Source organism: Culex quinquefasciatus, chromosome 1 (genome assembly GCF_015732765.1).
Source record: "Culex quinquefasciatus strain JHB chromosome 1, VPISU_Cqui_1.0_pri_paternal, whole genome shotgun sequence".
In the NCBI taxonomy this organism is placed as follows: Eukaryota; Metazoa; Arthropoda; class Insecta; order Diptera; family Culicidae; genus Culex; species Culex quinquefasciatus.
The window spans coordinates 81,775,347-81,802,666 of NC_051861.1; the positions used below are offsets into that span (position 1 = coordinate 81,775,347).

Sequence of the window (27,320 nt, forward strand, 5' to 3'; positions counted from 1 at the left end):
CAATTAAAAAATGGCAACGCTTCCCCTCAAATCAACATCATCAACACTAGCGCCACTCCGTGGCGAGCACACGCAGCTGTCTTACAACTGTCAGCAAACGTCAATCGCGCTGTCAGTTTAGCGAAACAAAAAAAGAGTGTCCACGAAAATCTTGCTCGAGTGCATCAAGTTTTGCCAAATTTCCACACATTTCCCTCGATTTTCCGGTAAGTTTCACCTTAATTCAATTGTTAACTGTAGAAATATAGAGTAGGGTGTGTTAATTTGTTGAATTCGTCAAATTTTGGTGTGTTTTGGAGCGCAAGAAAAGTCATGTTTTTTTTTTCGTTCTTCGCCGAAGAAACATTCCATTCAGCTGACGTCAGTTCTTTTCTGCTTCGCGGGGAAAGAGGGCAGAGTCTCTCGAACGAAAGGCGCCCGCAAGCAGGCCATGAAAACTGTTGTTGACTCAGTTTTGTTGTGTAAACATCCTGATGTATTTTTTATTCCTGGTCACTTCCGGAAATTTATTCAATCATTTGTATTTTTTGTTAATTTGAGTCGAAATGCTTTCGAAAGTTTGTTCAGCAATGGATTATGCAATTGCAGTTTCCTTTTTTGCATCTGAGCAGCGAATTGTGCTTCCAAAAATGGTCAAAACAACTTTTCATGACCATATTTCGCTTCGGCAAGTTTTCAGCTTTTAGTGTAGTCGATTATTTTTTAAATTCATTGGTTTTTGACCAATCATTACAGTAATTGTGAACATTTTGCTACCAAAATGCATAATACAAGTATAAAATCACGAAATTCTCACTAAAATTAGCGCCACTTACGCTCAAGTTTCGTACCTCTTCGCCATGGTTGACCACTTCCAGCCAGCGTGCAGAGATGACCATATACGGGTAATGTTTTTCGCTGTCCTCTCCGCACCGCGCCTCACATCTTTCCTCCGGCCAATATAGTCGTGAGTGAGGCCTTTTTGGTCCGTTTGCTGCCGTCTGAGTTTTATTTCTCGTCGTCGTCTGTCGTCGAGTGTGACCTCGTTCCGATATGGACTTGTGGGCATCGATTCGCACGACGACGGTGGCTGGATGTAATTGAAGAATTCGACGACGTTTTTTTCCGCTAGGTTCGCTGTTGTTCCAGCGGTGTTCGGAATGACAGCCCCCATACAGTTTGAGCAGTTTTTAGGGAAAAATCGCGTTTATAATGAAAAATCAAGCATTTTCAGAAAAGTGGGGTATTGCAAAGTGTGGCAATTTCGATAACGATCATAATGCGTGGTGATTTGTAGTGATAAATTGTGACTGGAATTTTATTAAAACGATTTTTCTAAAAAGATGATCGATATTTTGGATAACTTGAGTTAAATGTTGCAAAAGTTAAAAGTAATGATGAAATGTTATGTAAAAGTGTTTAAACTTTACTTCTCTTCCCCTTTGACCAAAATATTGACCTTAAAAATGCATTTTGGTGATTTTTTGGAATTTTTTGGAAAAATTCGAATAACTGGCAATTTTTTGAGAAAATTATTGTTATTATGCTGTAATATGACTCTAATAGTTTGTTCTATCAATAATACACACATAAGGAGCATTATCAATCAAAAAAATCTTATTTAAACCAATTTTTCAGAAGATCTTCAGAAGATCTATGCGATTGCCACACTTTACAATAACTTTCATCGACGTTAAAAAATATTTGATGGAAATAAAAATCAAAAACTGGTTAATTGTGACTGGAATTTTATTAAAACGATTTTTCTAAAAAGATGATCGATATTTTGGATAACTTGAGTTAAATGTTGCAAAAGTTAAAAGTAATGATGAAATGTTATGTAAAAGTGTTTAAACTTTACTTCTCTTCCCCTTTGACCAAAATATTGACCTTAAAAATGCATTTTGGTGATTTTTTGGAATTTTTTGGAAAAATTCGAATAACTGGCAATTTTTTGAGAAAATTATTGTTATTATGCTGTAATATGATTCTAATAGTTTGTTCTATCAATAATACACACATAAGGAGCATTATCAATCAAATAAATCATATTTAAATCAATTTTTCAAAAGATCTTTTTGGTAAATTTGAGGAAAAAACATGAAAAATTAACTCAGCCCCTATGATTTTTACATCATTCGACTCGTTTATGCGATTGCCACACTTTACAATGACTTTCATCGACGTTAAAAAATAATTGAAGGAAATAAAAATCAAAAACTGCAAAAAAAATAATATTTCCAAGCACGCTGTCATTCCGAACATCGTTGCGTAGTGCTTCTACTCGCCACCAGGATGCGTGCACGTTTCTGTCGAATCTCTCAAAAAAATGCTCCTTATGTGTGTATTATTGATAGAACAAACTGTTAGAGTCATATTCCAGCATAATTACAATAATTTTCTCAAAAAATTGCCAGTTTTTCGAATTTTTCCAAAAAAAATCCAAAAAATCACCAAAATGCATTTTTAAGGTTAATATTTTGGTCAAAGGGGAAGAAAAGTAAAGTTTAAACAATTTTACATAACATTTGATCATTACTTTTAACTTTTGCAACATTTTACTCAAGTTATCCAAAATAACGATCATCTTTTTAGAAAAATCGTTAAAATAAAATACCAGTCACAATTAATCACTACAAATCACCACGCATTATGATCGTTAGCAAAATTGCCACACTTTGCAATACCCCACTTTTCTGAAAATGCTTGATTTTTCATCATAAACGCGATTTTTCCCTAAAAACTGCTCAAACTGTATGGGGCTGTCATTCCGAACACCGCTGGAACAACAGCGAACCTAGCAGTTACAAGCAAACCACGGTGAGCTACAGACGTTCAGACGTCCTGCGCTGTTGATTAGTTTTGCTTTATTCGAACAAAGAGCTCGCGAAATCCCTTTGTTCGGTACAAACCATCGTTTTGTTGCTATGGCGAATGCGGAAAATGCGTCCCCGGTTCGGAAGCGAAGATATCCTCCGTTCTCCACGGGACCTTTCCTGGTTATGCTGGAAACGACCGGAACGGCCAACCTGGCTCCTTCAACGCTTGCCAAGAAGCTGATTGGGCAATTCGGCCCCGACTTCGTGAAAGCCATGCCAGTTGGCAAAAAGAAGATGAAGGTGCTTATGAAAACGGCGCGTGCCGCAAACGAGCTGTGCGACTTTCGACATAAAAACCTTACATGCACCATCCCCCAGCGGTTGGTCGAAACCCTTGGCGTTGCCCACATCGGGCTGGAAGTTCCTGACGATGAACTCAAGGACGCCAGGGCCTACGACAAAACGAAGTGCGTCCAATTCAACAACCCAGATGTGCTCGAAATTCGTCGCATCAAGAAGAAGACCGCAGATGGTGGTGAGACAGCGCTAACTACGACTGTGGTCACCTTCAGCGGTCTGAAACTACCTACCCATGTGGAACTTAACTACGTGTTGTACTCGGTCAAACCCTACAACTACCCGATGCGCCAATGCAAACATTGCTGGCGTTTTGGGCATGGCGATAAGGGATGCAAATCAAGAAGAGATGTTTGTTCTGCCCGGAGAAAGAGGTGGCTGACGACCACCAATGCGATCAGACCAACCCAACATGCGTGAACTGTTCCGGGAAACACAGGGCCGACCACAAGGACTGCCCCAAGGCCAAGGAACAAAAGAAGCAAGTCAAAAGCGTCAGCAGGCCTACTCCCAAGGACCTACCGACTGGTTTTCAAGCATCGGTCGGTCAACTACCAACTCGGTGGCATCCGCCAGACCTTCGACGACTCCGTCCGCTCAACTCCAACCGGCTCTCGCCGGACCTTCGACATCCCAGGCCACTCCACGTCAACGCGCGGTCCCCGGAACCAAGAACCCTAAACGAGTTCCCGCGGTTTCAGAAAGTCAACATGAACACAGGCCGAAAAAGAGAGTCGTGGTCGACTCCCACGGCAACGAGGACATTTTGCCAACATTGGAGCTGAACATCAATGAACCTGTCGCCAATGCCATCAAGGAGGGAGTGGATTCGACGACCATGTCGGAACTAATCTCCAAGCTGATGGACCCACAAGAAGACGAAGTAACGACGGAAGTCTTCCGCACAAGGGTCAACGAGCTGCTGGTCGATAAGGTGAAGCAATACGTTGGCACGCTGAGATTATAATAAACCGTCACCTCAGGCGCGCCAGCGTCGGCATTGCCTCTGCAGTTCCTGCAATGGAACTGCAGGGAGCTTCTACTAAATCGGCAAGTATTATCAACCTTATCAACACAACCAAAACATCCATTGTTTTGATCTCCGAAAGTCACCTTGATACTTCATCAAGCTTCAACCTTCCAGGCTTTCACTTATTTCGCAAAGACCACACAAGCAACTCGAAGGGCGTCTTTGTTGCCGCTCGAAAGGAAATGCACCCTAAAACATTCCACCTAGTCGCCCCGGTGGGGCTAGATGCAGTAGCGTGCCAAGTAGTGTGCAACCTCGGTACGCTGACGATAGTGTCGGTATACATCCATCCGGATGCATCAGTTTCGCCAGCGGAGCTCGAAACTTTTCTCAAGAACATTCCCGCGCCATGTATCGTGGGCGGTGATTGGAACGCCAAGCACTCAACATGGGGAGACCACCGAGACGACGCACGAGGAGAAGCACTTGATGCTGCCGTGGATGCGGCGCAGATGGTAGTTTTAAACAACGGAAGCTACACCAGAGTGGACGCACGAAGATCAGCCAGCGCTATTGACGTCACTTTGGCGTCGGCAGACATAAGCTTGCTGTTCGAGTGGAATACGCTGGACTATCCCTACGGAAGTGACCACCTGCCGATTTCTTTCGGTACAACCTCGATCCACTCAGACGTTACACTTCCAGCCATCAATTACAAAAAAGTGGACTGGACTTTGTACGAAAACCTTGTGGAAGAAGCAGTAAGCAGGAATCGGAATCCAACGTACGACGAGTTCTTCCAGATCGTCAAAACCAGCCTGGTACAAGCATGCCCGCCACCAAGACAGCTACAGACAACGAAGAAGGTGCCACTTCCGTTTTGGGACGATGAGTTGGATGCAGCAAAATGTGAAAGTCGCCAGAAGTTCAGCGTTTGGCGCCGCTCACTCGACTACGAAGCCTATCAGGACTATTCTGCAGCAGAGAAACGGTTCAAGGATCTGGTGAAATCCAAACGCTCTCAATCGTGGAGAGCCAAATGTGACACGCTGGACTCACAAACATCGGTCAAAGACCTATGGAGGTGGGCTAAGCGTTACAAGGGGAGAGCTGCTGGCAGTCAACAAACGCTGAGGGATGAGCAGATACTGGAGGAAGTTCTCGATCGGTTAGCGCCCTCTTCGGCGAGGCCACCTCCTCCGCCGGAGTCAGTCTGCGACTGTGGGAGGCACAATGGACAATCGTACTTCTCTATACACGACCTGCAAACAGTGTTTAAACAGGGGAAGGACACAGCACCTGGTGCAGATGACTTAAACTACTCAACAATACGGAAACTTCCCTTCAACGCTCAAGTGACCCTGGTACAAATATTCAACCAAATCTACGAAGATGGCGTCATACCAGAATCGTGGAAGGTTTTTAAGATAATTCCCATCCTAAAGCCTGGAAAACCAGCCGACGACTCGAAATCGTACCGTCCAATTGCCCTGGCATCATGCTTTCGCAAAACCTACGAAAGCATGATCAAGGAAAAACTGGAGTGGTTCCTGGAACACAACAACATCTTACCGGATACAGTCTGCGGATTCCGGAAAGGCAAAGGGACAATGGATGCGCTACACTTGCTGGTTGAAGAAGTGCACACAGCCTTCTCCCGCAGAGAGCACGTTGCAATGTGCAGCATCGACATCCAGAGTGCGTATGACAACGTCCAGATCCCAATAATGCTACAAGAGTTTCGGGAGATTGGAGTCGAAGCCTGCCTGATCAAAGCGCTGCATGGGTTGTTCGGTGAACGAATTTTGTCAGCATCGCTCGACAACGTCACCTGGCTAGTCCGCATAACCTGGATGGGTTTACCCCAAGGATCACCTCTCAGCCCATTGTGCTTCAACGTCGTGATTCGCAAACCGATGGAACCATCTCCGACATGTTCGATCAAACTAGATTTCGCTGATGATATCACAGTCGCAGTTCGAGGTAAACAAGTGGAGGACTCGGTAAACACCCTGCAGACAACCTTGGATGGAGTGGTACGAATGCTGAAAGAACTTGGTCTCGAAGTTTACCACCAAAGTGCGCCGCAATGATCTTCAGCAAAAGATGTCTTCCGGATGTTCCTGAACTCTACATCAACGGAGCAGTAGTAGAATACAAGAAATACATAACGTTGCTGGGAATCAACCTTACTCCAACACTGAGCTGGGCCAGTCAAATCAGGATGGTGAAGCGGAAAACTTCCTTGTACGTGAACTTCATGCGGTCTGTGGCTGGTCAAAAGTGGGGATCGCACCCAAGCGCGCTGCTGTCAATCTACAAGTCCTGTGTCCGATCGATTATTGATTACGGGTCGATATTTTTCGGGAAGCTCCGGAAAGGGAACTTATCCAGCTGGACCGCATTCAGTGGAATTGTTTGAGGATAGCGTTGGGATCGACCAAAACAACGCACACCGGATCCTTGGAAGCGTTGGCCGGAATCATGCCACTCGGTCTGAGGAGGCAGATGCTACTCGCCAAGTTCGTCAATCGTCGTTATTCCCTGGAGACCTGGCACCGGCGCCACGCTGCACCTGTGCTGAACGGAGAACTGCCTCCATCGTTCATCCGGAAAATGATTCTTCAGTTTCGATCACACACGGGTTATCTAACAACAATACAAACGCTGCCATGTTTCTCGTACCCTGCTGTGATAAGGCAGAGAACCATTCCGATTGATTTTTCTGTCCAAAGCGCTATTCGAGGAGAACCGGTCTCAAAGATTCCCAGAATCGTCGAAGGCATCATCTCGCAGAAGTACCAAAATTCCATCGTATTTGCTACGGACGGATCGAAAGATGAAGACGGCTGTGGCTACGCAGTAGTGGATGGAAGTTTCCAGATCGTGAAGCAGATCAAGCTACCTAAAACTGTATCAGTATTTTTGGCCGAACTGCTGGCGATTCGGCAAGCAGTGCAGCACATCGCGCAACACCCGGGTAGAGAGTTCCTGATTCTGTCGGACAGTTTGAGCAGCTTAAGCAGCCTGCACAACAGAAGTCTCCAGGGAACTACACCGATTCCTTGGTTCGATGTACGAAACCACATCATGCAGCTCGAGCAAGCGGGAAAACGGTTTCCCTCATGTGGGTGCCAGCACACAGGAACGTGACACTGAACGAAGCGGCGGATGCGGCGGCAAAACTTGCGTGTAAAGAAGGAGAACCAGAAACATACCAGCTTAATTCGTGGGACATCTCGTACCCAAGTCGGGTGAAGGCTTTGCAGCAATGGCAAAACAACTGGGACAACGGCGACAAGGGCAGGTTCTCCCACGGAATCCTGCCGAGGGTGTCAACAACACCTTGGTTCTACGAGACTGAGTTTTCACGGAGGGAGATAGTAATCCTCTCCAAATTTATCAGCAATCACTCCAGAATCGCTACACACCTGAGGCGCAACAACATCATCGACGACGACACGTGCGAGTGCGGGCTGGGGGCGGCCACGCCGAACCACCTGTTGTTAACGTGCGACTTGTATGAGGATTTTCGAGGAGAGCTGTGGAGGAAAATCATTAGAGCTGGCATACTTCCGGACCTAGAAGTTATTCTTAAATCCAAAAATTTTGAATTGTATAAATGCTTAGCTCAATTTATCATCATGTCAAACATTGACATGTGATCAAATAATTTACGGAAAACCTGGCCCAACAATGTTAAATACAAGAAGCCAAATAAATAGCGCTAAGGAAAAAAAAAAAAAAAAAAACAGCGAACCTAGCGGAAAAAACGTCGTCGAATTCACGATCTAAAAGTTGACTTTTGTGTGAGATCCTCACAAAATTTAAAAAATGCTTGGCCACATAATTTGTTGAAATTTGTTTGTACTTGTGTTTTGATGAAATATGCTAAGAATTCCTCACTTCTTCAAAATACAAAACACCAAGTTAATTTCCTGTTACTTCAAAAAGCTATTTATCAGTAGGGGAAATTCTCGTATGTTTGGCAGGTTAAGCACTCGCTCCTAACTCCATCCAATTTGCTGATTTTCACTATCTAAACAACTAATTTTGCAAAACTTTTGATAGAAACTTGCTTGCTCACTTCTCATTGGGCTATTTATCACTCGATTTCAGTTGAAAATGCTTTAAATTAGCTTTAATTGAATGTCAAAGCTCTGACCTGCCAACATTAGAGGCACGCTGGAATTAGATGCTGTTCCCCTATTTATGCCGTGACATAACCGGCATGGCGTTGAATAACGTAGTTCATGATAGTTTAGTTCATCGATATGCGCTAGAAATTCAATGATGGATTTCAAATTGTATGCATTTTGGTACTTGAAGTTCACATCCGTGTTAGGGAAGCGCTATTTCAATGGCTAATTTTATACATTCTAGATGCTTGACCTTCCCGCCGATGTTGGGGAAGTGCTCATTTTGCTTGCAATTTTTAATTCCTTGAAGTTTGATATACCGGATGATAGCGTTCATAGCATATTCCGGAAGCAGTCCCGTAGCCAGGGGAGTGGGCTTCGGGCTGAGCCCCCCCCCCCCCCAATCAAATTTCTGGCTACACTCCTGTCCGGCAGTGTCCCTCAGTGGCCTCCGGCTACCAGTTCCGGAGTGACCAGGTTGGGTCATTGAACATCGGCATGACCTCAGATGGTCGTAATTTGCAAGTGCCCTCGTGCAAGACAACAGTCACAGGTACGCACACACTGTGCCGCGGCACCCTCAAAATCCAAGACTTGCGACGGACTAAGGCGTTGGACGGTTTTGGGTAAACTGGCGGTTTTACTCCAAAACTCCGATGGACGTAGCGCAATGCCGCCGTTGCCAGAAATTCGGCCACGGCTCGCGGAACTGCAACCTCCCGCCCCGCTGCGTGTTGTGCGGTGAAACACACCTCTTGGAGATGTGTGCACTGCCGTGTAAGGCGGACTTGGGAGAATAGGCAGAGCAATCCAAGGCGTGCATCAAGTGCGCCAACTGTGATGGCAACCATACCGGTAATTACCGCGTAAGGCCTACCTCGAGGAGCAGGAATAAAGGAAAAAGAAAGCAGCAGCATCCCACCTTTCTCAGCGGAGTACGAGCTCAACCGTTTCTGCAGCTGGGCAGCATACGGTTCCCGCGGACAACTCAGCGTTCCCTCCTGCATGGGGGTGATCGTTTGCCAGCGTGGTCGCTACCGGTAGTAGCCATGCGACCCAGCAAGAAGTCACCGGGGAAGATCTCTTCACCTTGTCGGAGTTTTTCGCTCTAGCGGGGGAGATGATGACGCGGTTTCGGACCAGCCGTAACAAGACAGAGCAATTTCCGGCCCTCGGGGAACTAATGATAAGGCACATCTACAATAGATATATAAAAAACTGTGATCTAGTTTAAGCATTTCTTTTTTCTATCCCCTTTCCTTTGCAACTTTAGTAAGTCTTTTTTTCTAAAATTTTTCTTACTCTTGGTAATCTCTTGGTTATAAGCAATAATCGTTCCAAATGGATTGAGATTTTACACACAGCTGAAAAGAACTCCAAATCTGTTATGTAATGCAAATGAACTAATTGTAACATGATGAATATGTAATTTAGTAAAGTACACAAAATCAGTTTCAGATCTCTAGGTGTATCTGATTAACATTTACATTTACTTTTATTGTGCACAGACCATGCCCGGATTAAGGAAAATGCCGTAACTTACGAAGTTCTGTTTTTTTGCAGACGCATAACGCTTAGGTTGATAGCAAGCAACCTGTCGAGTTATGAAATTTAGTCAAATTGAACAGAAGTTGTCCTCGTCCCATTTTACCTTAAGATATAGTTTTCTATGTTTATAGGGCCTTTTCAAATAAAACTCTAGAACTACACCCATACTATTACTATCTCCATTTTCATTCGCTGTACTTTACTGTAGTCTTCAAAACCAGTGTCACATCTTTGCATATCCTAAGTACATCCAACTACTGACTTTACTCAGTCCATATGACTGCTTGCACTACCACCACCAACACCAGCTCGTCACTTGTATCTGTGAAACTCTGTTTCGATTCAATCGCCGCAGTAAGTGAATCGTTCCCGCAAAGCCTGAGCCGCATACGCAACAACTCTCCGCAGTCCTCTGTCGTCCGTCGCGCAGCAAACAGTCACACTACTCCCGCTCCGTCTCTTGCTCAAACTAAGACTGTAAAAGCTGGAAATTACTCATCCCCCAGTCCAGAACCGCACACAAAGACTTGCCGAAAAGAAATTCTAGTTCCTTGACTTAAGGTGAGTGACTTTCGCCAGCACGTGTCAAGCTGGAGCTGGAATGTTGAAAGTTGGTCCAAGTTGAAAAACGAGAGTGACCTTCCGAGAGAGGAGGGGAGGGGCAACAGTCTGGTCGGAAAGTGCACATTTGCGTGGGTTCCGGAACCGTTTTTTGGCCTGGTCGTGCGCCAGCCAGACGGCGGTCCGCGGAAATAACAAACATGTGAAGGCAATTTCGGAGTGAATAAGCTGTTTAATTTGGGAAACAGAATGTGTGTGTGTGCCAATTTCTCGGCGGGGTGACGCGGTTTCATTGGGCTGAATTGTACCTGGGTCGAATCATACCTTGTTGAGTATTTTTTTTTGGTTGTGCGAGTAAGGTTGGCAAGGTGAGAAGTGGTGATGATGATTCATGGAAATCGACTTGGTGGACAGTATTGTGGCTTTATTGAGTGATAAGAGGTGTGCATCGTTGGTAACGTTAGGGATGTCGTTCGTTTTCAATTTTGGTGGAGTGATCAAAGCATGGGTGCTGAATAGTGGTTCGCAAAACGGCCTCAATTTTGAACTGTCAAAGTGGAACCAATTTACTGTTCGCCAGAAGTAGAGAGTATTGTTGTCGATTATTAAAAAAATGTTTTTTTTTTTTCAAGAATGAAAAAAATTTGGTTTTTGAGGACCTGCAGTTGAAGTCAAGAAATCTTTAAAAAGTTGAAGGCGAGATCGTCATTTTTTATAATTACGAATTAAAGTTGTTTATGGAGTCGATGCGGTTATATCCATCCAGAAGCTGGCTTGATCTTGATTTGATTCACACACACACACACACACACACACACACGCAATTTTCCAGCAAAAAATATCAAAAACTGGAAAAAATGAAACACAAACAACTAAACATAAAACAGCTCATTTATTAATAAGAAAAAAGTCATGCTTGTGCTTGAACAGCTTCCTAATTTGTACATGTAAACAAAGTGGGATCATTCGGAAATCACGTTACGCATTCGCTCTATTCATCACCCAGATCAAAGTGTATAAGTTTTATTCTGATAAATATTTTTGGAAAAATGAAACTACTTTTGCGAAGAAAGGAAAAACAAAAGGCAATGTTGTCACAATAATAACCAAAATGGCGTAGAACTACGTAGTGAATGTCTTTACGTCATCAACTTTTGTTCTCTGCTCTGCTTTTGAAATACTTTTTTAGGGAACTTGTTCTGCAAACTTTTCCCTACAATGTGATTGACTCGAAACTGTTTTAAAATGTTATTTAACAAAATATTTTTTGGGTAATTAAAAGCTTTTCAATTAATTACTCAAAGTTAAGCAATGCTTCGTAATCAAATTTATATCCGGGTAACAATTTGCTAATTTTCATGACAAATTGTATAGAGAAAAGATTGTTTTTCGGTCAATAAATTTGGCAATTTCTAAGAAAGCTAGAGGTCAAATATTGGTGGAACATGTAATTAAGATTCCTTAAAGGCATATTGTTAACCCTCTACTGCCCAAATTTGTTTTTCGGTTTTTTGTTTCTCCCGTGTTTAGGAGCTCATTTAGAGCAACTTTTTGTTGTACGAAAAACTTTACTTCTGAGCAGTTCTCTCAGATTTTGGTCATTCGATTTTTGTATTTTTAATCCGGCTGAAACTTTTTGGTGCCTTCGGTATGCCCAAAGAAACCATTTTGCATGATTAGTTTGTCCATGTAATTTTCCATACAAATTTGGCAGCTGGCCATACAAAAATGATGTATGAAAATTCAAAAATCTTTTTCCTTTTGAAGGAATTTTTGATCGATTTGGTGTCTTTGGCAAAGTTGTAGGTATGGATATGGACTACACTGGAAAAAAATGATGCACGGTAAAAAAAAATTTGTGATTTTTTATTTAACTTTTTGTCACTAAAACTTGATTTGCAAAAAAACACTATTTTTATTTTTTTTTGTTTTTTGATATGTTTTAGAGAACATCAAATACCAACTTTTCAGAAATTTCCAGGTTGTGCAAAAAATCTTTGAGCGAGTTATGAATTTTTGAATCAATACTGATTTTTTTAAAAATCGAAAAATTGGTCGCAAAAATTTTTCAACTTCGTTTTTTGATGTCAAATCAAATTTGCAATCAAAAAGTTCTTTAGTGAAATTTTGATTAAGTGCACCGTTTTCAAGTTAAATCCATTTTTAGGTGACTTCTTTGAAAATAGTCGAAGTTTTTCATTTTTGAAAATTAGTGCACATGTTTGCCCACCCTCGAAAAAAATATTTTTGAAAAGCTGAGAAAATTCTCTATATTTTGCACTTTTGAACTTTGTTGATACGCCCCTTATTGCTGAGATATTGCCATGCAATGGTTTAAAAACAGGAAAATTGATTTTTTGCTAAGTCCCACCCAAACAACACACCATTTTCTAATATCGATATCTCAGCAACTAATGGTTCGATTTTCAATGTTAAAATATAAAACATTTGTGAAATTTTCCGATCTTTTCGAAAACAATATTTTCAAAAAATTTAAACCAAAACTCACATTTTAAAAGGGCGTAATATTGAATGTTTGACCCTTTTAAAATGTTAGTCTTGGTTTCACGAATGTTTCATATTTTAACATTGAAAATCGGACCATTAGTTGCTGAGATATCGACATTAGAAAATGGTGTGTTGTTTGGGTGGGACTTAGAAAACTTCAATTTTCCTGTACTTTTTGATTGCAAATTTGATTTTACATCGAAAAATGAAGTTGAAAAATTTTTGCGACCAATTTTTCGATTTTTTGAAAAATCAGTATTGATTCAAAAATTCATAACTCGCTCAAAGATTTTTTGCACAACCTGGAAATTTCTGAAAATTTGGCATTTAATGTCCTCTAAAACATATCAAAAAATAAAAAAATAAATAAAATAGTGTTTTTTGCAAATCAAGTGTTTTAGTGACAAAAAGTTAAATAAAAAATCACCAAATTTTTTTACCGTGTATCATTTTTTCCAGTGTAGTCGATATCCATACCTACAACTTTGGCGAAGACACCAAATCGATCAAAAAATTCCTTCAAAAGATACAGATTTTTGAATTTTCATACATCATTTTTGTATGGCCAGCTGCCAAATTTGTATGGAAAATTACATGGACAAACGAATGATGCAAAATGGCTTCTTTGGGCATACCGAAGGCACCAAAAAAGTTTCAGTCGGATAAAAAAATACAAAAATTAAAATTTATGAAAAAAGACCGATTTCGTAGAGAATTGCTCTTCGTTTGTTTTATGTTCGGCTTGTTTTATTTTTAGTATTTTAATTTGCATTTATCTTGTTTAGAATATTTTTGTTTTTGGTAGTATTTGGTATTTTCTACCTCCTTTTATCATTACATTTTGCCTTTCTAATTTTTTCATGTTTCTACAGTTTTTTTTCTTCTATTTTTTGCTTATTTCACATTTCCTGCTCTAGAATTACACGATTATCATTTAAATTCTAAATATTTGCGTAAAAGCATAGTCTGGGACACTACAAAAATAACATACTTCTTTTTACTTAAAATCTGGGTGCTAAATAGACAGAATGCGTAACGTGATCTTCGAATGCTTCCCACTGCTCCCCACTAATACAACTGCACTACAGCTGTAAATATAAACAAAATAGAAGACTATGTTCAAGCTCAAGCGTGACATATTTTTTGCTGCTGAAGTGACTTGTTTTAAAATATTTTAAATCTTTTGATGTTAAACTATTCGTTGAAAAATTAGAGCTTCGCGCTATTTTTGCTCGTAGACTAAACGGAGGGCGACCAAAAGAAGCCTTTTTGTTTTTTTTTGACAAAAAATTGCTTCAGAAGTGGGAATGGAAGTTTCGAAATTATGAATCTTTGAAGATAAGCGATAATATTGGAATAAGATTAATCAATTTTATGTGGCAGATGTCATTCACAGTCATTGATAACTATGCCAATCTCGATTTCAAACCTTATCTTAAGATGTGTTGACTTCAAAAACCTCAAAAGCTCGACGCCATACACTTTTTTTATAACTGACAAAATAAATTATTGATCGATTACAATACTTGCTACTTCTTGGTAGCCCTTTGCAAACAGTAAATTGATTCCGCTTTGACAGTTCTAAATTGAGACAGCTTTGCGAACCACTATTCAGCAACACCGGTAACAATACTGTTATAGTAAAAAAGAAGATATAACATAACTAATTTAGTTTTTATTAAATTTGAAGAGATTAAGAGGTCCAGCCTAATTTAGTCTTGTAGTTTATGGAAAACCCCCAAAGACTCAATCAAAGTAATCATTGAGTTCCTATACATTAAAATGATCTGTTGTGCTTCGAATCCCGGACACTGATAGAAGCTGATTCGAAATCCGGACACTTTTGTTTACAATTTTGTTCACTCGTTTTTTCTTATGTTGTTGTTGTTTAAAATAAATTTTATTAACGTGACTTTAACCTAGAGAGGTCATTCGTCACTTGTTTTCTCAAATTTGGACTGAAATTTTTGTGAATGGCATTCTTTAGGTCTCAAATAAGCTGTTAACATATAAACAGTGTTGGTATTATCGCGCTCTCGCGAGAAAATTTTCTCTCTCTCGAGTTCTCGTCGCGAGTCTCGAGCTGCCGAGAGAAACTCACCGATTGCCCGTGCTCTCCTCCGCTCGCGAACGGGCTTTCTCGCGAGCCAGAATTGCCCGTTCGGGAGAAGTTGAACGTGTTAGAAACGAACAAAAAACAACACAGCGATTGAAATTACAACTCTATACCATCGCCTGGTTCATATTCATAAGCCTGATAAACAAACTGCTAACTTGGGACGAACGGCTAGCACGAGGCGCTCGCGAGCGCTCGTGGCGAGAACGAGAACGCGAACGAAAATGCGAGCGCGAGCGAGAAGAGAAAAGTACTACAAGTTCTCTCCCTCGTTCGCGAGCAAGAAATGCTTTCTTTCTTCTCGCTCGAATTCCAACAATGCATAAAAACAATAAAATAATGCTAGAATTTAAGGAAATAAAAACCATATTTTTTGCATTGGCTTTCCGGTGCTTCGGACGCCTATGTAATATTTCAGTGAAATGTTTCGCATTTTTGGTAAACTCATATTTTTATTTTATTTCATTATTTTGGAAATAACTACAGCGTCTAAACCAGGGGTGCCCAACCTTTTGACCCTGTGGCCCAGATCTGATTTTTCTGATGCAGTGGCGGGCCGGAACTAATGTCGGTAAAAGTAAACATTTTTTTCATAAAGTTTATTTTGTTAGGTTGTTTCAAGTAAAAAATAAATAAAGTAGTGTTGCAAATAAAGTTCATATATCCTGATTTTAAGAAAGAAAAACAAACTTTTGATCATGTGGTTATTTATTTTATTTTTATTTGTTTTGGTTGAAATCGTATTGTAATTGTTTTGTCGATTGAAATTAAATACGCTGATATTATTGACAAAACAAATTTCGTCGTTGCAAGTTTTTTTCAAGTTGGAAAAATCAACGAAAAAAGATAAAATTTATTGATTCGAAATTTGGATTCAAATCTTCTTTACGAAAAAAAAATTGTTGCGTTGTTGTGCATCTTTTTTCAAATATTTTACAAAACATTTTAAAATGATTTTTATGACTCAAAAATTTAAAACAGTGTAGAAAAATATATTTCTGGTAGGATTTTATTCGTCTTCCTTAAAAAATCGGATTTCATGACGTATTTTTATTTTTGAGAGTTGAAAATGCAATTATAAAAAATAATCCCAAAATAAAATTGCTGGCAAACACCACTTAAAAAAAATTAAACTCATTTTCAGTTTCCTACTTTTCTTTGAAATTCTAAAAGTAAATGACTTCTAAACAAAATGAAAAAAAATCATTGTACAACTAATTGTACATTAATGTGTTACTAAAATACAAATTTGAGCACATAAAATTGCTTAACATGTCAAATAATATCAAACATCTACCTTAGGAACAAAATTCTCTTGTCTGATTGAACTTTAGCGTTTAATGACTTAATCGACTAAATAAGAATGTAGCAAAGAGTTCACAAAATATTTTCTCCAAATAAAATGCATTACTTCAATTTTGTCAAAAATAACCGCAATTTTTAAATTGATAGCAATTTCTTCAAAATCCTAAATTTAAGTTTGGATGCCATTCAATTATTTCAACGTTTTGGTTCGAGTAGAAAACTTGACATAGAGATCAAGTTATTTATAAAAGTCCAATGTGAAATAACGTTAAAAATCATAGCATTCTAAAAAATAACCTTTTTATCAAAAAAATTAAAAAAGAATGAAAGAGCCGTTCAAAAGAGCGGCTCTTTTTTATGAGCGAACGAAAATGAGCGGCTCCTAAAAAAGAGCGGTTTTGCCCACCTCTACAAGATATGAAAATCAATTATGGCAGTCTAAAAACAATTCAAATGAATCCCATTTTTTCTCCAATCACAAAATTACTGAGATTTTTTTTCGAAAAAAATAACTTTATTTATCTGATAGAATTGCAAAAAAACCGGAGACCTCTGGATTGTGAGTCCAGTGCGCGGTCCGATTGATCCACACAGGCAGACGATAAATTATAATTAGTTAAATAATTCTACAAAATCAGCTGGTATTTTTTAAACTATCAAGTCTAATCTAAAAATCTCTTTCGAGACTTTCAGAAGCATTCTTGTCAATATTACAATTGCAGTGCCCCGTATTGCATTGGAACATCACACAAATTAAAGCGGCCAGACCTATCGCGTGAAGTTAGCCACGATGATGATTCGTTGAAATGGGTTGAGTTTGAGCATGAATGTTCAAACAACGAAACATTTTTGATTCTAAAGGGGAGTAAGAAACCTGGGGATCCCCCGCTCACTACAGTGCGCTTTGTCATACTGGTCATGTATGCACCATCACTTCTGCACCTTTTGACTGAGTCATGTATTTCTATAGAACAATGTATTTCAACCTCTTTCCAGCGTAAACAACACAAAAACCCAACATCGCCATGTCTTCCCGCAAAACGGCCGGTCGCCGCGGCACCACCAAGAAGCGTGCCCAGCGCGCCACCTCGAACGTGTTCGCCATGTTCGATCAGGCCCAGATCGCCGAGTTCAAGGAGGCGTTCAACATGATCGACCAGAACCGGGACGGGTTCATCGAGAAGGAGGACCTGCACGACATGCTGGCCTCGCTGGGCAAGAACCCGACCGAGGACTACCTGGACGGGATGATGAACGAGGCGCCGGGGCCGATCAATTTCACCATGTTTTTGACGCTGTTTGGCGAGCGGCTGCAGGGAACCGACCCGGAGGACGTGATCAAGAACGCGTTCGGCTGCTTCGACGAGGAGAACACCGGCATGCTGAACGAGGAACGGCTGCGCGAGCTGCTGACCACGATGGGCGATCGGTTCACCGACGAGGACGTGGACGAGATGTTCCGCGAGGCACCGATCAAGAATACGATGTTCGACTACATCGAATTTACCAGAATTCTCAAGCACGGCGCCAAGGACAAGGACGAACAGTAATTTCTTCTCTTTTTCCTTCTTTTGTTTTTATCCGTTTCGTGTCTTAGTTTAGTTTATCTTTCCTGTATGTTATTCCTGCTCTTAAATTGTGAATTTCCAATATTATTACGACTCGATCTTTCCCACAAAACGCAATTGGTTACAACTATCACATCAGTATTCCCTTGCTAGCATTCTTCTTTCTGCCCCTCAGAAAAGAGCTTCTAAACTTTCCCCGACGCGTCGGACCGTAGCGCAAATCAGTACTTTACACACACAAAAGAAAAACAACCATTTGTTAATCGCAACTTATCGAAAGAAAACCACATTTTTGAATATATATTTAATATAACGTAAGACTCCAAGTCGTCGCTAGATCGTGCCTCAATTCTATCCGAACACTCCTTTTTTAGGCTCTCTGTTTCCTGTAATATCTTTCCTTTAGTAGCTCAGTAGAATCAACCTCGCTGAAGTGTGAGAGAAGTATCTGTCCCACTTAACACTATCCCACAACTAACGACCCCATCCGAACCTCACCTAGGTTCGACGAAACCCAATCGGCCCCGGCGATGGTGGAAACGGCCGTCGGAACCGCCGTCGTTAACGGTTCCTCCTCGAAAGTAACGATCACGGTCAAGAAGACCGTGTCCTGGAACTAACCTGACAATCGCTGGAAGTGTAAGTTGTTAGAAAATTCTTTGTTTGCGAAAAAAATCCCCAACCAGATCGAACCGCAAGAAAGGTCGCTTCCCGATCTCGAGTTTCCAGCGAGAGCTGGAATTTCCAGCGACAAAGAAATGAAGCTGCCGGATAATTGCTGCGGTGCGGTGAGCAGCAGCCTGTCATGTTTGTCGATCTAGACAGCTTGTTCTGTGTAACGAGATCACTCGTTCTCGCCTTTGTTGGTTATGTTTGTTTTTATTACCTAGATATCGCTTTCGGAATTGGTTTTCTTGTTTGGAATAGTTCAGATGACTAAATTTAACATAAATAAAATGTTTGTATTCTTTCAGGGTTATTGTTTTTATTCAATCAAAAAAGTCAAGATGACAGCCTCTTTCTTCCAAACCACTTACGAAGCCCGAAAGCAGAAAGACGGCTACTGAATCCGCAAGGAGGAAAACAGATTGGAGGAATGGAACGATCTTTAGCATGAAAACACAGATACACATTGGAACATGGAAAGTACAGTAACTTGCCCACGCAGATATGTTAGCAACGTCAAGGAGCTTGGCTTGGCCTGGAAATCTAGCTGCCGACTTGCAGGTGAAGGCAGAGTTCTACAGTCAGCTGAGCGAGGTTGTCGATGAGAGTCCGTAGGGTGACATCCGAATCTACGCTGATACCACTGACTTGCAGTTCTTTATGCGTTGGCATAATCCTGAAGAGATGAGCGTAAACGGTAAGCTGTGCACGGAGTTCTGTGGTAACCAAGACATGGTGATTGGGAGAACGTTCAGTACACAAAGTCTCGTATTTTTCGTGTGTGGATCAACGGAGAACCGGATAAAACACATCTGTACCAGCCACAAACAGAAAAGAATCCTACCTGATGAACGGTATTAGCGCAGCTCCGACATCACATCCGATCATCAAATCGTAGCTCGCAGATTCTCTTGTCAACAATCGAGAGAAAACTGCCAACAATAGAGACATGAGCCTCTTCTATGACATATCGTGACGCTTGTGTGGTGCCAGGACGAATACCCGCATCCCGGTGAAGGACAGGAGCGGACAGCTGATAACTAATCAGGTTGACCAACTGTATCGTTAGTTCGAGCAATTTGAGCAGCTCCTGCAAATCCTGCATGTACGTTCAAGCCCCCAGTACCATCCGCCAAATGTTAGGCGGATAAACCGGATGAACTCTAGTTCACTTACCATAAGAAAGACTGAATAAGCCGTGAGATGTATGAAGTCCGGAAAAGCGCCAGGGTTTGATCGCAGAAATGCTCAAGGCTGATGCCCAGTTGTCAGCTCGGATGCTGCATCGACAATTCACCAATATCTGGGACACCGCGACTTTTCCGGTAGACATGATGCAGGTCATTTTGGTGAAAGTTCCAAAGAAGGGGGATCTGGTTTTCGTTGATTATGAAAAAGCGTTTGACCGTCTCGACAACGAAAACGGGGTCTTGTCTGACTCAATCCGAGTTGCAGCCGGGGTGAGACAAGGATGCATTCTGTTACCACTGCTGTTTCTCGTCGTCATCGATGAAGTGTTAGGTGGAACGTTGGACCGTGTGCAAAACCGTGGGCTGCAGTGGCTAGTTAAGATGAAGCATCTCAACGACCTCGACTTAGCGAATATCATTGTACTGTTCTCACAGAGAGGCAACGACATGCAGAACACGATGGACGATCTACCTGTATAGTCCTCGGCGGCAAGGCTGAAAGTCAATGTCTAGTAGACGAAGTCGATGGCATTGAACATGGAAAGCGCTCATGGCTTAGCTGCAAAGAAGTTGTGAAGGTCGACACTTTCCATTACCTTGGTAGCTAGATTGCGTAAGATGGTGGTAGCAAGCTCGACATATCCAAGCAGATCAAGAAGGCCAGAGGTGCATTCATAGGGCATCGCACTTTGTAGCGATCAAATCAAATCAGCTTTCATGCCAAACCACGGATATTAAACTCAAACGTCAAGTCCCTGTAGCTTTACAGGAGTGAGTTCCACCCAATGCTTACCTTACCTCAGCGAAGAAGTAGAGCAGCAGCAACTTGATTACATCGAGCATCAATGAACCTTCAACTGAAGATTTGAACGGCTAACAACTTCAACACAACGGTTGTTTAACACTCAAACGCTCGGGTAGTCATTTGACCCCTATTTTTTTTCTTAGAAATCCCATAACTTTTGATAGAATTGACCAATTTGGATGCTTTCGGTTGCAAAAGATCCAGATTTGTCTATATTTTGAACTGCCAAATGGGGGACAAATGTGGTCCATTTTTACCGGAGATATTCCGGATTCTGTTGGGGTATCTCGGCCCTCCTATATGGGTATTTGGCCAATATAATAAAAACTTTTCAACAGAAAAATTTCGGAAATGATGCAAAACTACAAGGCATCATCCTAATACATCATCCTGCAAAAATAATTGACATGGTTAAGTCCTACGGGGCAGCGGAGCCGGTTCCAGTTGGGCAACAATTGACATCAGCTCAGTGAACCGTTTCCGGATAGAACCTGTTCCGGTGCCCGAAGGTCTTCAGCATGTCATGTAACTATGCAGAATGATGTTTTAGGATGATTCCTTGAAGTTTGCATCATTTCCGATTTTATTCTGTTGAAAGTTTTTATTATATTGGCTAAATATCCATTTAGGAGGCCGAGGTACAACGAATCGGAATATCTCCGGTAAATGGACCACATTTGTCCTCCGTCTGACAGTTGAAAATATAGACAAATCTGGATCTTTTGCACCCGGAAGTATCCAAATTGGTCAATTCTATCAAAAGTTATGAGATTTTTAAGAAAAAAAATAGGGGTCAAATGACTACCCGAGCGTTTGAGTGTTAAGCATATGCTGTGAAGATCCATGAAGTTAGAACGTATTTGCCATAAACGAAAGCTTCCACGCCTCACCATAAAAAGCTTCAAACGGTGTAGTCAGTTCAAGCTTCCACGTGCCACTCGCCGCTGAGTTACCCGTCTGGTAACTCACTCTCCCCGCACAATTGCCTTACACTCTTCACACAGCAGAGAGAATCCACCATCGCGCACGCTGCCAGCTTGCTTCGGTCGCGCACGCGAGTACCCCCTCACGGTGTAATCACCCGGTGTATCGTGAGAGAGCGAGTGCCCCCACGTCGTCGTCGCAGGTCTCGCCGTCGGCAGTCGATGGTCCCCACAACCAACCAGCACAGTCTGGCGTGCTAGCCCGGTCTAACGTCGTCGTCCCAAGTCAAAGAGTCGTGTGTCGAAACACAACAACGGTGCCCCGTTGTTTGAGGCCAGCAGTTCGCCGGAGTTCTACGGTGCTGATAGTTAGATGCTTGCTTGCAAGATTCGGTCAGGTGGAAGAAAGTGACGCGTGAGAGTTCTGGACGTTCTACGTGGAGGTGGCAAGTTCCGGGGATCAGTGAAAGTGAGGAAGATATCCCATTGGAAGACTTGGCGAGTCCAAGGATAGTGCTCAAGCGGGGTAAGAAGGACGTTCCTTTGTCTGTCTGTGCTCGCAGGACATCTTGGATGTCCTCAATTCCAGCGAGGCCGTCTGGTCATCGCATAGCTATAGACGTGGGACTCTACTACAGTCGTCCCGAGCGTAGGGACGACGGGGGGTTTACGTCCTTTAATGAGGTCTTGCGCGAGGATACGACGAGGGAGTATGTGCTCTAGAAAGTGAAAAATAGATGTGTGTTGTATACGATGGGCACCAATACAGCAACGGAGTTCCGGTAGTCCGTAAGGACAGTACAGGTGGAGTACGGTGTCTACTACTGGTTGGTAGCGGTGCAACGTAGACAGAATCCCAGTAGGACGAAGGGGACTAGCGCTAGCAGTTTTCCAATTGGGACCTCGTTTTTGTTTGTGGGAACTCTCTAGTATAAGTGAGCTTTTCCAGCAGTTGGTATTGTATTGGTGTGGTCAGAACCAGGATTGTGGGTGGGTGGTTAGGAGGAAAATCGGATTTTCTCCACCACAACGCACACACACGCTCAGAAGCATTCGGAGGGATGATATAGGAGGGTTGTCCGCGACCTGCTTGTGTGTTAGTGCGAGAGTTTCGGATGCCGGTCTATCATTGAGAAGAACGTCAGGAGGAGGTTAGGATCGGGGAAATTATTTGCGCAGTTCTTGGTCGAAATTTCTCTACACACTCTCTTGAGGAAGGGTCGTTCGCGAGGGGTTGGAAGATGTGCAAAACTGAAGAAACAGGAGGGTGAGCAACGGATCGAAACCAAAACAGAGCGACTAGCGAAGAAATACACAAACGTAAGAAGTCTTGATGTGAGGAAACGCTGCTGAGCTGATTAGACAGCTCGTATCGTGGCAAGCCATCAAGATAATGCTGCCGGAATGTCTATTACCGATTAATTTAAGTTAGTCGAAGAACCTGAGAGGAAGTTGGGCTTCCACCATCATGGAAGAACGCAAATTTGCATCGAAATGAGCAGGTTATGTAATCGCTTAAAGAGAGCGAATCTTGGTTGTGAAAGTGTGAAATGTTGTTGGTAATAATAACAAAAAAAAGCATTTTCAACTTTTTGAACTGTTGAGATCAAGACGTCCTTTGTTGATAATAGCTCAAACTTTTGTAAGATGTGCTAAACGTCAAAACTGCCAAATTCCCGATTGATAGCCAACCCAACAGATTGAAACTGAGTCGTCACCCTGCACCACATTGAAACTCCCCAAAAGATATGAGGAATGTGCGTGTAAATATACATTTTAAAGTGTGTTTTTTCTAAGTCAACTTTTTCGGGTGGAAAGGTCAGCGGGAAGTGCAGGGGGAGGGGTAGGCCTAATTTTGCGACAAATATACAAAGACTCGGGCAGGGCAGGGCAGACAGACTGACCGCGCGCGAGGGATCCGGACAGGGTGTGTGTGTGTGTGTGCGTAACCGAGATGGAAATGAATCGCGCTCTAAACTGAGCGCTCTGAAACTGAGAGTGATGTTTGAAGAGTGCGTGTCGCGACGACACGCAAATGTTGATATTGCTTTTTGAGAAGATAAAAGAGTAATTTTGGATGGGGAGACTTGGATGAACAAGAACACATTGTTTGAATACTGTTACTTATTTAGGTTGTCCAAATTTTCAAATAAAATGTTTTTGTTTTGTTCCATTTTTTATGGTGATGCTGCTCGAAATCTTATTATTTTTCGATTATTTTTTTCCAGTGTCCAGTATAGAGTGTCCATACAGAAATTGTATGTAAATATTCAGCGAATTGCTGATATTTCGAGAATGGATTTGTTATTGATTTGGTGTCTTCGGCAATTTGTTTGTAGAATTATTCAGGAATTTCTTTGGGTTTAGGTGATTTTTTCAAAGAAACACGAAATATGGCCAAAAATCATTGTTAAGACACTTTGTCTCAAATCTGAGAGCAGATTCAGATTCAGCTGACTAAATTAACCCTCTACAACCCAACCCCGCCTCTAGACGGGCTTAGATCTTAAAAATAGAATAGGCCAAATACTACCAAATACAAACATAGAGTAAACAAGATACATGCTAATTTAAATACTAAAAATGAAACAAGAGAAGTAAAACAAAAGTAGCTTAAAAATACCTGCAAAACACGGGGAAAAAACAATTGGGCAGTAGATGTAAAAGATACCTACAGTTATCCATATTTTGAATTTCTTGACACTTAACACTTCTCTACACATACACCTTTCCGTTGCCCTCTAAAATTTAACCCTGAATTACAATTTAAAAAAAACTGGGCTTGAGAGTTTGCTCTAACGTTTTCTATTAAATTATGGGAGCTGGGGGTAAGACGGCCAAACCACTATTTCACAAACTATACTAATGAATATTACTAAAATGTTTAGCAATACTGTGTATGCTAAATAATGCATATGAGCAATTCTCTACGAAATCGGCCGATTTCGACCATTTTTATTTTTTGTATTTTTTGATTTGGCTCAAACTTTGTGGGGGCCTTCCCTATGACCAAATAAGCTATTTTGCGTCATTGGTTCACCCATACAAGTCTCCATACAATTTTGGCAGCTGTCCATACAAAAATGGTATGTAAATATTCAAACAGCTGTAACTTTTGAGTGAATTGGGTACTAAAGCCCTATGCCAATTTTTATGTACAACGGTAAAAAACACGATTAAAAACCATTTCTGATCACTATTTTTCATTTTAATGCAAAGTTTTTTTTTGACAAGACAACATTTTTTCGATGGATCAACTATGGTCCCCTTGGAACGAGCTGTCAAGTAGAAGCTTTTCTGTCAAGAAGGACCGCAAGGTTAATTTTTCAAAATTGATTTAAAAATCAATTTTTAACTCTTTGTGGTCGTACAAAGGGTCATTGTACTCAGAAAAATAAGCTTTATCGCTGTAAACAATAATATCAGCAATCTAAGCTTCATTTTAGGACCCAATTTTTTGATCAATTTGGTGTCTTCGGCAAAGTTGTAGGTATTGTTGAGGGCTTTTGAGAAAAAATAGATACACGGAAAAAAATTGCAGATTTTTTAATCAACTTTTTTTTCACTAAAACTCAATTTCCCAAAATACATATTTTTTGATTATCGAGATTTTTTGATATGTTTTAGGGGACAAAAATCCGCAACTTTTGAGCCATAGAGAAACATGGTCAAAAAATCTGCCACCGAGTTATGAATTTTTGAAAAAAACAGTGATTTTTGGAAAAAATGGAAGTTTCATCCAAAAACAAGTTTGACATTATTTTTTAATGCAAAATTGAATTTGCAATCGAAAAGTACTTAACAGATTTTTTGATAAACGGCTCCTTTTTCAAGATATAGCCACCGAAAGTTTGATTTTAGCAAAATATTTTCAGTTTTTCAATTTTTAAAAATAGTGACCGTGAGTGACCATTTCTAAAAATATTTTTTTTTGAAAAGTTCAGAAAATTTTCTATAAAATTGTCTAGAGACATTGAAGATTGGACCTTGGGTTGCTGAGATAGAGCCGCTTTAAGAAAAAGAAACACGAAAATTGAAGTTTTCCTAATCTCACCAAAACAACACACCATTTTCTAATGACGATATCTCAGCAACTAATGGTCCGATTTTCAGTGTTATCACATGAAAAATTCCTGAAATTTTCCGATCTCTTCGAAAAAATATTTTTAATTTTTTTAAATCAAGACTAGCATTTAAAATGGGCGTAATATTCAATATTTGGCCCTTTTAAAATGTTAGTCTTGATTTAAAAAAATTCAAAATATTTTTTTCGAAAAGATAGGAAAATTTCTCGAATGTTTCATATATTAACATTGAAAATCGGACCATTAGTTGCTGAGATATGGTCATTAGAAATTATTGGGTTGTTTTGGTGAGATTTAGAAAACTTCAATTTTCGTGTTTCTTTTTCTTAAAGCGGCTCTATCTCAGCAACCTGAGGCCCAAGCTTCAATGTCTCTTAGACAACTTTATAGCAAATTTTCTGAACTTTTCAAAAAAAATATTTTTAGAAACGGTCACTCATGGTCACTATTTTTAAAAATTGAAAAACTGCAAATATTTCGCTAAAATCAAACTTCCGGTGGCTATATCTTGAAAACGGAGCCCTTTATCAAAAATCTGTTGAGTACTTTTCGATTGCAAATTCAATTTTGCATTAAAAAATAATGTCAAACTTGTTTTTGCATGAAACTTCGATTTTTTCTAAAAATCACTGTTTTTTTCAAAAAATCATAACTCGGTGGCAGATATTTTGACCATGTTTCTCTATGGCTCCAAAGTTGCGGATTTTTGTCCCCTAAAACATATCAAAAAATCTCGAAAATCAAAAAATACGTATTTTGGGAAATTGAGTTTTAGTGAAAAAAAGTTGATGAAAAAATCTGCAAATTTTTTTTTCCGTGTGCCTATTTTTTTTCTCAAAAGTCCTCAACAATACCTACAACTTTGCCGAAGACACCATATTGATAAGAAAATTCACTCAAAAGTTACAGCTGTTTGAATATTTACATACCATTTTTGTATGGACAGAAGCCAAAATTGTATGGAGACTTGTATGGGTGAACCAATGACGCAACATAGCTTATTTGGTCATAGGGAAGGCCCCTACAAAGTTTGAGCCAAATCAAAAAATACAAATAAAATCCATTTCCGGTTTTGGTAGAGAATTGCTCATATGAAGTTTCTTTCTTTAAACAAAAAAAAATATATAAAAATTGAAATTACAAGCCTAGGTTTTAACATTTGAATGAAAAAAGTGTTTTAAAATGCATTTTACAGGCGTACAGTTGCTTTGCACGAAAATAATAAACTATAATAATAATAATAATAAAGCAGGTTTTGGGGTTTTTGCTGAATGGCACTATTTTGCTCCACTTCATTAATTTTTTTGAGCAGATAAACATTTGCGATTAAACTTCAGTTTCCTACAGTATTATACAGTTAATTTTTGCTCAATTTGATGAAGATTATTTATGATGAAATATTATTTCAATAAATGGCCAGGTAGCAGTTATTGATCAGCCCGCCTGTGTGCTTCTAGCAGATGCGGCGAATGAAGCTGATGCAGGTAATCTCGAAAACACAAAACTTTAAAATTCGATATCTCTGGAACGAAACATATTCATTTCTGTCGATAGGTGATTCTTATGTAAAATTGGCCGGGGAACACGATGGTGAGGTCAAATAAAAAAAATAAGTTGGGGTGTTTTGAGATACGGCCGTTTAAAGTTTTCAATTGCGCAATACAGGTAGAAAAAATAAATTAATCAACATTTTGATCACGGAAATGGATTCTACGTCCAATTTCCTTCAAAATTGAGTCTAAGACCGACCTTCTGAGATTTGTGGTTCCTGAGCTATCGCC

At 40.6% G+C, this 27,320-nt stretch overlaps 2 protein-coding genes across 3 annotated transcripts in view; both read left to right on the forward strand.

Annotated features, from left to right (window-relative positions):
* The first annotated feature begins 80 nt into the window (after nt 1–80).
* On the forward strand, nt 81–18,206 carry LOC119771193 (myosin regulatory light chain sqh). 2 transcript variants are annotated; one of them, XM_038266826.1, is made up of 2 exons: nt 81–206; nt 17,299–18,206. In XM_038266826.1, exon 2 carries the CDS (start codon nt 17,328–17,330, stop codon nt 17,850–17,852), a length of 525 nt encoding a protein of 174 aa, XP_038122754.1. In that variant the 5' UTR covers nt 81–206; nt 17,299–17,327; the 3' UTR covers nt 17,853–18,206. The 2 variants fall into 2 exon arrangements, with proteins under 2 accessions (XP_038122754.1, XP_038122755.1); XM_038266827.1 differs by lacking the exon at nt 81–206 and adding an exon at nt 10,209–10,373.
* A 3,462-nt stretch (nt 18,207–21,668) lies between these two features.
* The window catches only part of LOC119771155 (induced during hyphae development protein 1-like), a 103,950-nt gene continuing 98,298 nt past the window's right edge, over nt 21,669–27,320 (forward strand). Inside the window, exon 1 of the mRNA XM_038266599.1 lies at nt 21,669–21,980. The gene's annotated coding sequence lies outside the window, so the exon portion shown is untranslated. The remainder of the gene's footprint in view (nt 21,981–27,320) is intronic.

Excerpts from the sequence above, each read along its gene's own strand:
- LOC119771193 (XM_038266826.1), top strand. The coding sequence starts at position 17,328 with ATGTCTTCCCGCAAAACGGCCGGTCGCCGCGGCACCACCAAGAAGCGT.